We start from the raw sequence: 11060 nt of genomic DNA, 5'->3' as shown, positions 1-11060 counted from the left end.
ATTAAACATAAGATTGTAAATTAAAAAATGAATGTTGGTGGAATGCGTGTCTAATGGTCTATGCTAATTGAGCACAACCAATGTGGGGACGTTGAATACGCGCAGAGCAATGTTGTTTTATTAGGTAAATGTGAACACAATTTCAACTCAAAAACTCTCCAACTAACAACAATGAATAAGTTAAGTTTTAAATCACTGGCAAAGTGGACAGCAATGCATGCAATTTTAAATTTAAGTTTAAATTTAGGAAGCAAAGGCATCGAGAAGCAAGAATATTCAACCAAAAACATGGTATTTTTCAAATAAAAAACATGAAAAATAGTACCAATTAAAATTTTTTTTTTTTGTAGGTTACATATTTCATTATCTGTATGCATTATTTTTCTCTGTTCTCACTAGGTGCCAAGGCTATCTGGTGAAGGTGGATGGATGAACGCAGGAGAGAGAGAGAGAGAGAGAGAGAGCATTGACTATACATTTCTAATTGTCTAACCACCAGGTTCCTAATTTGGATGATCAACCTGGCTTGGTCACATGGGATATAAGTGGGCACTGTACAACAATCCCCTCTAACGACCAAAGGTTATGTTGGATTAATTATTTAATTCATTGCTTCATTTGTTTCAGTGTATATCTAAATAATTTATTACAACCTAGCTCTTTGGTATGATGCTTACTTTTTTATTTTATTTTAATATAAATGCCTTATAAATTTACTATAAAAAATAAAAATTAAAAAACCTAACCCTTTGGTTGTGGGCACAAAGAAGAGTTGTGAATTATCAGTGTGTATTGTGTTTTTATGCAAAAAAAATAAATAAAAATAAAAATAAAAAAATAAAAAATTAAATTAAATAATTTATAAAGATATTTTGTTATGAAACTTTGAACTCACCAACTTGTGCATAATTGGTTTGAGTCAATATGATTATCAATCAATCTATTGTATTATGGAGGAGAAAAATTAAAATGTGATGATCTGCTGCTCTAGCTGAAAAAGTTTTCTCAACTATAATGGCTTTGAATCTTCTTAAAAAAAACGAAATTACTAAGTCTCAGTTTGCATTATGTATCTATTAATTTTGAGATGCGGTGTAGCCAGTATTATTTTAGTGATAGTGGATATTTTACAAACATGTTATTCAACATAATGGATGAGAAAAATATTTGTAAATGTAAACAGAGTTTGTTAAATTATGTAAATTTTGGTGTCTTCTTGTGCTAATTGTTTCTACCCAATATTTATTTTTCGCTCTATATTTATTTAATTTTGTTGGCAATTACATCACAAAAAAAATCCAATTACATTTTCAATTAATATTTCATTTTCAACATATATATATATATATATATATATATATATATATATATATATATATATATTAAAAAAACTGTTTTGGCTAGGTGCCAAGGATATCTGGTGAAGGCTATCTACAACACATCTCTAGTTGTCCATGCATATGACCAAATTGGCCCTGTAAAATATTGCCCCCGTTGTGCCTAATTTTTAGGTCGTAAATGAGAAAGTGGGATATAACTCCAGTATCAACAATATTAGAGAGCTCTAATTTTAGAACTCTAAAGAGAATTCTAAGATGTGGCAAGAGAAATAAATAAATAAATAAAACAAAACAAAACAAAAACATAGACACACATATTACATCATGTGGGCCTCACTTCTTCCACATCACTAGAGCTCCAAAATTAGAGCTCTCAATCTTTATTCCTTCAGTATGGGAGGGTTTTATTTTATGTATGTGTTGCTCTCAAAAAACTATTTATTTTTATTTCAACTATTTAATTTAAATGAGTCTTGATGTAATTAGCATTGTCTCACAAAAAATTTCAGCAACATTATTAATTGTAGAGCAATTGAGATTTTTTGGGAGTACGCTCCATTTGTTTGGGTGAAAAATAATTTGTAATGGAAAACTTTTTTTACGGACCAAATAGTTTAATTTAAAACAATAGGAATCAAAGTGAAGAATAATTGTGATCAATGGAGTGTTCCGCCTCTAGTTTACGTGGTTGGTTATGTGTACATAATGATTCCTATGAAATGACACATAATCAAATCAACACAAGAGTCAAGGACCACAAACCTACTGCAACAATGGTAGTTGCCACTAGTAGTAGACCCTTTCACAATAGGCTTGCGCCTGCCATCTGTCTCTCTAGTTCTAGAACATTAATCAAGAACTCCTTTCTTAAGCACCTATCCTCTTGCAACTTCAAAAGTGCCTGTTTCTTCTTTTTAAGATCTTCAATGGCATCATCTAGTTTCATAATGGTTAGCTGCAAAGATACCTTCTTCCAGAGATCATCATCAGTTTCTCCATCTTGTTCAATATTGGTGAGCTCTTTAGAATCTACGACTGAAAGTTGTGTTGCAATCGGGACACCCATTTTGGCAAGCTCAAGTTCTATACGAATGTCATCATCAGCTTGGAGACCAAAGTGAGTACGCACCAGTTTTGTCAAACAAGCAATGACAAACTGAATTTCAAAGCCTGCATATTGAGCAAGTGTGAAGGAGAGAAGCCAGATCAAAAATTGACTAGTAGTTATGTCCCTGATCTTGGTGCTGCACATGTCGTGTGCAGCTTCACATACTGTCATTGTGAATGACATGGTTGCCTTTGTGCCAAGTCTTGAACTCTTACTTAAGTCCCCGTATTTGGAAAGCAAGGCTTCTAGGATGGACACCCGATTCTCCAAAATCATGTAGTTTCCATCCTCAATAACCTTTGATGTGGAATCCCAATTTTCCCAAGGCAATGTGACTTCAACTTCAGAAACAAACTTTTTCATCAAGACCTTGATCATATCTATTTTGTCATACTCATCCTATCCCTGTCCTCGTATAAACATAGCAAAATCTTGCCTTTTTCTCCTTGAACACTCCCTTTGTAGGCTTCTTCAAAAAGACCTTACACTTCTTTGTTCTCATCCTCTGTAAATGAATCTAAAAATTCTTTCGACAATAGTGCACGTACCTCCTGAAAATTACAGAAAACACAAAATCAAGATGTTGACTTTTTGAATGAAAAGAAAAATGTGGACATAAACAAAAGGAAAATGAAGAAGAAGAAGAAGAGCCTGAAGAACGTAGGCACTTTCACTAGAAGGCTCAAGTAGATCTAAGATATTTGTAGATAGAACAGTTTTAAGGGCAATATCAACAAAAGCAATTTTTACCTCAACTTTTCCATGCATTGACCACTCTTCTTCTAGAATATGTATGATCAAATTACCAAGACAAAGTGAGGTCAGAATAACGGAATAAAAAAGAGCAAATAGTGAAAATTGAGATTAAATTATTAAAATAGAATTACTTCTCTACATTGTTGATGGTTCTTTTTGCAATGACAAACATAATTTTCAATTCTGCAGATTTAGCAAGAGCAAAAAAGTGAAACCAGGTCAAAAGTAGACTTGTAGTTATGTCCACAACCTTGGTGCTGCACATGCTGTATATAGCTTAGGATACCATCATGAATAATGTATTTGCCTTCGTACTAAGTTTCAATCTATTACTGAAGTCCCCATATTTTGAAAACAAGTCTTTCAGGGTAGACACTTGGTTCTTAAGAATCATGTAGTTTCCATCCTTAATAACCTTTGATGTGGAATCCCAATTTTCCCAAGGCATTGCAACTTCAACTTCAGAAAAAAACTTTTCCATGGCCACGGCCATACATATTTTTTTGTTCTTGTCCTCATCCGCATCCTCGTATAAAGATAGAAAGATTTTTGGGAGGATGGCACCTTCTCGAACATCCCTTCTGTAAGATTCGAAAAGACCTTGCACTTCTTCATTCTCATTCTCTGTAAATGAATCTAAAATTTCTTTTAAAGTCACTACAAGTGGCCCCTGAAAAGCACTGAAAACAAATATTCAAGATGCTGACTTTTTGAATGAGTTAAGTAATAGCAAAAGCACAACCAACCAAACCAAACCAAGCCTTAAGTCCCATCAAAAGCACAAGTTCAAAGAAAATAAAAGAAAAAGGAAATGGGGATGTAAAATATAAATATTTAAAATTTTAAAAAGAGCTTGAAGAGCCATATCACTTCAAAGAGCAGATAAAACCCTTCTAAGAGCAATATCAACAGAACCAATTTTTACCTCAACATTTTCATGCTTTGACCACTCTTCTTGTAGAATGTGTATGATCTAATTATCAAGATAAAGTAAAGTTAGAACAACTCAATAAACAACTGAATAGTAAAGGGCAAAAAATGAAAAATTAAATTAAATTATTAAAAAAGAATTACTTCTCCACATTGTCCATAAATCTTTTGTCTTTGAACATTCACAAGAAGTTTCATAGAAACTGTATATCTGGAGTTAATTTTTTAACTGCATCTTGACCACAAACACGTTAAACACTCGAAAGGCAAAATGTGTCCTGAACTAGAGTGTCATAAACTAATGCAATATGTTCATGCAATTTTACATGAAATTGGATTGGAACATTCGGTTTTTTTTTTTTTTTTTTTTTTTTTTTTTAATGTAGTAACATTTTATTAATTAAAATAAACATTACAGATGAAAACTAAAAGATGAATATTCTTAAGCAATCAGACATTGAAAAAAGGGGCAATTTCTTAACAGTGGTACAGAGAAAAAGAATCACACAAACATGAGTCAATTCTCACAACTGACATTATCTCAAAATACATAATGATTCAAATCACAAAGTCAAATCAAAGCAAGAGTAAAGGAGGACAAACCTGTTGCAACAATGGTTGCTGCTAGTAATAGTAGAGCCTTTGCTGCACATCACAACAGGCTTGTGCCTGCCATCTGTCCCTCGAGTTCTAGAGCATCAATCAAGCACTCCTTTCTTACGCACTTCTCTTCGAGCGTCTTCAAAAGTGCCTTCTTGTTCTTTTCAAGTGCCTCTTTCTCCTTTTCAAGTGCATGTTTCTGTTTCTTCTTTCCAAGTGCCTGTTTCTTCTTTTCAATTGCTTGTTTATTATTTTCAAGCTCTTGAATAGCTTCATCCAGTTTGCTAATGGTTAGCTGCATCGAATCTACCTTCTTCCGGAGATCATCAGTTTCTCCATCTTGTTTAACAATGGCCAGTGCTTTGGAATCTATGACTGCAAGTTGCTTTGCGATCTGGACACTCAGTCCAGCAAGGTTAAGGTCTACAGGAACATCATGATCAGCTTGGAGGCCAAAGTGAGCACGCACCAGTTTGGTCAAACGGGCAATGACAAACATAATTTCAAAGTTTGCATATTGAGCAAGAGCAAAGGAGTGAAACCAAGTCAAAAGTAGACTTGTAGTTATGTCCACGACCTTGGTGTTGCACATGTTGTATACGGCTTCACATACTGTCATTATGAATAACATAATTGCCTTCGTACTAAGTCTTGATCTATTACTAAAGTCCCCATATTTTGAAAACAAGACTTTTAGGATGGACACCTGGTTCTCCAAAATCATGTAGTTTCCATCCTTAATAACCTTTGATGTGGAATCCCAATTTTCCCAAGGCATTGCAACATCAACTTCAAAAATAAGCTTTTTCATGACTCGTGCAGAGACCTTGTCTAAATGTGCGGAGCGCCTAAGCTCAGAATTCTCGATGTTTTTAAAGATGCCAGTTTTTCCTCGGACATCCCTTCTGTATGCTTCAAAAACACCTTTCACTTCTTTGTTCTCATCCTCTGAAAATGAGTCTAGAAATTCTTTCAATGTCAGTGCAGGTGGCTCCTGTAAATTACAGAAGACACAAAATCCAGATGCTGACTTTTTAGAGAATTAAGCAATAGTAGAAGCACAAGTTCAAAGAAAAGAAAAATGGGACATAAAAATAAAAAAATAAAAAAAGAAGAGCTTGAAGATTGCAGAAGAAAGATATTTGCAGATAGAATGCTTTAAGGTTGATATCAACAGAAGCAATTTTTACCTCAACATTTTCGTGCTTTGACCACTTTTCTTCAAGAATATGTATGATCTAATTGTCAACACAAAGTAAAGTTAGAGAAACTGAATAAACAACTGAATAAATGGGGGCAAACAATGAAAAAATGGAATTCAATTATTAAAACAGAATTACTTCTCTACATTGTCCATAATTCTTTTTTAAACGTCCTCATATTCGTTAAATGTAAAAGGCAGGAAATGTCAAAAACATCTTTCTAGAAGAGCTTTTGACACTTTGGACTACACTACTTTCACACTTATACCAACTCACATTATCCAGTTAAGTAACTGAGATTTGAGAGCGTTTGCCACTTTAGAAATCAGGCTGCTCATACTGTGGTGAATTAGGGAATTACTAACCTCTATGAAATGGGTGGCTATATCTTATTGAGGATGGCTGCCAACTAATGTATGATGATCATTTACTTCAATAATTAATCCTACTTTTTGATTTGTTCTATATTGGTCTTACATTGGATCTTTGATATATGACTTGAATTTCAATAGCTAAAAATTCCTGTTTTAAATCAAAAGAAAATCACGAGATCTTATTTAGTAATGACCAATCTATTCATGACATCTTATCTTAATAGGACAAATCCGTTTAGTCAACCCAATCACTGTTTCATCATTTTTAATTTGATATATAAAACTGAATGCAGACATACCTCAGATACCACGCAATGAGGATGAGCAACGTAGTGGCACTTTTCACAATAATAAGTTGCTTGTGGTAGATCCCTTCTTTTTTCGCAAGCATCACAGTAAAGCTCTGCCTCATCATCTTCATCCTGATGGTCTTTAATTGGAGAATTGGTGAAGGTAAGGCGATGGATATGATTATTGTATTTGAGGGTAGGCGGTAATGCTGAAATACAATGGACATGGTGACTGAAATTGCACCACACACAACGGAATAAAGGGCTATGGGGGCAGAACTTTGCGCAGGTCTTGCAACCCACTCGAGCAGTTTCCGCGAAGATCAAAGCAAGAGGGTGGTGGTGAATTTTAGACCTGCTCATAATAGTGGGCTTTGACAAAAAAGCACATCTAACATCCATGTACCATTCGCAGTGGGAACATTCGTAGAAAAAACCATGACAATCGCTCAAACATACCCCACATTTCAGGTTGCGTGTATTTACTTGACTATGTCGATGATGGTAGTGGAGGGTGAGAGTGTGGTGAGGATGAAGGAGGTGCTCGATTTCTGGGGGCAAATTAGCACACGACTCGTGAAGCAGGGCACAGCATTCAGGGCAAAAATAAATAGAATCGTTCAAGGGCCGCCAACAAGCATAGCAGGTATAAGAATGAATAAGATTCTCATTTTTATTATTATTGTGGCACAAAAACAAGGGATGGGAGTGCTTGAATTGTTCAATATGAGTATGACCATGTTCAGGTATCAAACAAGCACAATGAACATCTACCACAAACTTGCACTTAAAACAATGGTAGGCGAAACCGTGCCGCCTCTGGCAACAGACGCTGCAGATGAACTCTCGGTCATATGAGCCAGGCCGAGAGCGGAGGACGAGAGGATGCGAGGAGTGAAATGGGTGTTTAATTTCCCATGGCAACTCTAAGCATGAATTGTGCAACAAACCCTTACACTGTAAACATACATAGACACAATCTTCATTAATAACCAAGTCACAGCAAGTGCACTTATAAATCAAATTCTGATCCTTATGACACAATATAAAGGGATGTGGGTGATTGGGTTGGTCCTTCTGGTGCTGAAATTGAAATTGAATCTTCTTGTTGTGGTGGTTGTTTTTGGTGGCGATTGCGGTGGGGGTTGGGGTGAGGAGAGCGCACTTGACATGGAGGGCAAAATCAGAGGCGAGACATCTGTAGATGAAGAAGTCTCTTCCGTAACAATTGCCACCACAAGCGTAGCAAAAGTGGGATGGAAGGAGTTTATCGGAAAGGTAAAGGGTGTGGTGAGGGTGGGGTTGAAAGGGGTGGTGATCGAATTGGAGTGGAATTTGAGAACAGGAATGGGTGTGGATGCGTATATCAGGGCACTTACTACAACGATAGTATTGCCAATCAGTGATTGGTTCTCGGCATACCCTGCACTTACCTTTACACTTCTCCTCTGCCTTATCATTGAGTTCCAATGTATGCTCGTGTAAGAAATGCTTACTCAACGTCTTCTTCATCACCGCTCACCCTTCTCCTCTCCTCTCTCTCTCTCACAAACTCAGAAGAATCACAGTGCTGCAGTTTGGCCTCCGACTTTTCAAATTTTGCATACCTTGAATTGAAAAAAGCTACGAACCAGACCCAAAATCTGTCCAGAAGAAAATTTTGTAGTTTAGATTTTATTACATTGTGGCTCATGACGTGAATAAACCTAGACCACATGTTAATGTTTTTTTTCTGGGGAAAAATTCTGGTAATGTTTTTTTTTTTTTTAAAAAAAAAAATTAACCTAAAATAATAGAATATATCTACGCAACTAAATAGATGGAAAATATAATAAATTAGAAAAAAACTAAGTATTAGTTTTTTTTTTTTTGTATTATATATATATATATATATATAAACTAAAAGAAATAAATAAATAAAAATGACATTAAAAAAAATTAACTACTAAACAACAGTACAAAAATTTTTTTTTTTTTGGAAGTAACTAATGACTAAATAATTAAACTAACAGACCTAAACTGATTAAATAACCTAAACTATCAAGTAAAAAAAATGAAGTAAGAAAATAAAATAACAAAAAAATAAGATAAACTAAACTATAAAACAAAATAAACTAAACTAAACTATAAAATAAAATAAACTAAATTAAACTATAAAATAACTAAACTATGAAATAAACTAAACTATAGAATAAACTAAACTAAACTAAACCCTCTTTTTTTTTCTTTTTTTTTTAATGCAAAGGTACCGCACGTGCGCCGGATTAGGCTAAACGTGCGGCTGTCATCTCCTTGCTACGCAGTTTTTTTTTTTTTTTTGGTGAAGTATGAACCATAGATCAACAACAAACAAAAACAAAAAATCTACAAATTTATTCTTACGCCCACAAATCTATACAAAAAGGAATAGTTACCTTAAAAGAGTGGAAAAAGAGGGAGAAAGAAGGACGATTCACCGGAAAAAATGGTGGTCGTCGAAAATTTGACGGACGAAGAGGAAATAGTGATGTCGGCGGTGAGATTGTGGTGAGGAAGAAGGAAGGAGTGTTGAGAAGGAAAAAGAAGAAAGAAGAAGATGGTGATGGTGGGGGTGTAGAAGTTTGTGGGTTATAGGGTTGAGAGAGAGAGAGAAAGATAGATAGAGATAAATGATGAGAGGTAGACAGAGAGAGGCAGAGAGAGAGAGAAAAAAAAAATCTGTGAAGTGGGTTAGGTTGAAAAGTGGGTCTAGATATAAAATATTAATATTTTTTTTTTTTTTTGATTTTTTTTTTCAAACACGAAAATAGAATAAATAAATAAATAAAAATTGCAATTTTTTTTTTGAAAATAAAAATAAATAAAGAAATAAACTAGTATATTTATTTATTTTTATTTAAAATTTATTTATTTATTTATTTATTTACTTTTTTTAATATATTAAAAATAATAATAAATAAATATAACAAAATCTGCCTAATTTTTTTTTTTTTAGAAAGTCGCAGCACGTGCAAGAGTGTACGCCGCATGTACAGCAGCGGTCTGTGTCTATTTGCTATTAGTGTGTGCAGGATATGAGTAGATGAATATCCACCCGAGCCTCCAAAAAAGCCAGAGGTTCTACTTCCTCGGCGCCACCGTTGCCACCGTCACCACTGTCCTCACCACCACCATCGGGTGACTTGCCATAGCCGGAGTGGGCTTCACTCCCGCTTCACAAGCTCACGCAGTTCAATATTTCATATTTTTCATGTGACCCGGCCACTTCTTGGGCCGTTAAACAGCTCGAACTCTGGCAACAGTTGGGCCTTTGCAATGTGACAGCGCTAACTTATCCGCGTCTGGTACAGCTTTTCTACCAGAACTTGTATGAGTCACTCATCGAGCCCAGGCTAATTTCCACCATTGATGCCCATCTCGTCAGCATCACCGAACCCATAATTGCTAACGCGTTAGGGTTCTTCTCCAAGCCAAACTACTAGCCCTTCCCGGAAGTTGAGGACCAACAATCCATACATAGTCTCATTCAACAGCACTTCCCGGGGGCCCACGGTGACGCCAGTTTCTCATGCTTGCGGCACAGCAAGCTGCCTGGCCGCTTGCTATTCATTGATTCCGTGGTCTATAAGAATGCCCTTCCACTTGGGCATAAAGCTGAGCATTGTTTGGAGTTTGTTCGGGTCTTACACGGTTATCAGCATGGCTATCAGGTGTCGCTTGAGCATATCATCTGGATGCATGTGTGAAAATTTTTATGAGAGCCAGTTCGTCCTCAACCTATGTAGAACCTGACTTGGCCAGTGCCATTTGCCAATTTGTTAACACTTGTCTTTAAGCTGAACGGTCTCCTCATTGCTTCGACTGAGGAGATTGATCAAGCTTATCCGACTTTCAGGTAGCGGGAATGGTAGCATAGCATATCTCACTTTTCGCAGCAGGTTGGTGCCCCAGATGATGAGACCCAAGACCTCGTCCCCAACCACCCGTCTCATCCTACCCCCCCTATGCCTCCCCAAGGGGACCCATTCTACATGACTCGCGAGGAGTACCTACAGCTTCAGCACTCTGTGGATCAGGTCCACAACACTCTTCGTGATCATCAACAAAGTCTCATGGGGTTGCGCACGGATTTTCAGGAGTATCAAGACTATTCTCAAGCGGCCTTCGACCAGCTACATGCCTGCCAGCTCGACATTCAGCAGTCAGTTGCATCACTGCAAACTGACTTTTATACATATCGAAAGTCGAGCCAGCAGCGTGTCGATCAGCTTGGCCAACAGGTTCAGGATGAAGCCTTTGAGACGCGATCTTTGATGAACGCCTTGTTTGCCCGCATTTCCCACCACCACCGCCACCAGATTCTCTCTAGTCCCAGCCTATATTCTGCTTTTTCTTTTCTTTTCTTTTCTTTTTATTTTTCTTTTTAGTTATTTCTTCTTTTCGAAAAAAAAAATTTAATTTGTGAAGCGTGTGAGTGTGTT

The 11060-nt window shown here is 36.1% G+C and overlaps 1 protein-coding gene across 23 annotated transcripts; it reads right to left on the bottom strand.

The window, feature by feature from the left end:
* Positions 1–1933: 1933 nt before the first annotated feature.
* On the bottom strand, positions 1934–9316 carry LOC114260454 (uncharacterized). Of its 23 annotated transcripts, none has more exons than XR_014341564.1 (9): positions 9015–9316; positions 6610–8243; positions 5925–5972; positions 4738–5728; positions 4279–4363; positions 4130–4177; positions 3336–3884; positions 3199–3230; positions 1934–2999 (listed from the first exon to the last, which is right to left on the bottom strand). XR_014341564.1 is itself a non-coding variant. In XM_082890755.1 (6 exons), the coding sequence occupies exons 2-5, from the start codon at positions 8058–8060 to the stop codon at positions 4787–4789; spliced, it is 1965 nt and encodes a 654-aa protein (XP_082746881.1). In that variant the 5' UTR covers positions 8061–8243; positions 9015–9311; the 3' UTR covers positions 1934–3874; positions 4738–4786. The 23 variants fall into 23 exon arrangements, 2 of the variants coding, with proteins under 2 accessions (XP_082746881.1, XP_082746880.1); XR_014341571.1 differs by lacking the exon at positions 4279–4363 and having other exon boundaries at positions 6610–7557; positions 8034–8243; positions 9015–9311; XR_014341573.1 differs by lacking the exon at positions 4279–4363 and having other exon boundaries at positions 3336–3874; positions 6610–7557; positions 8034–8243; positions 9015–9311.
* Between the last annotated feature and the right edge of the window lie 1744 nt (positions 9317–11060).

This window comes from Camellia sinensis, chromosome 10 (genome assembly GCF_055761805.1).
Source record: "Camellia sinensis isolate YWXY chromosome 10, ASM5576180v1, whole genome shotgun sequence".
NCBI lineage: Eukaryota > Viridiplantae > Streptophyta > Magnoliopsida > Ericales > Theaceae > Camellia > Camellia sinensis.
Note: the sequence above shows the minus strand (reverse complement) of the source record. Positions and strands in the feature narration are given on the sequence as shown.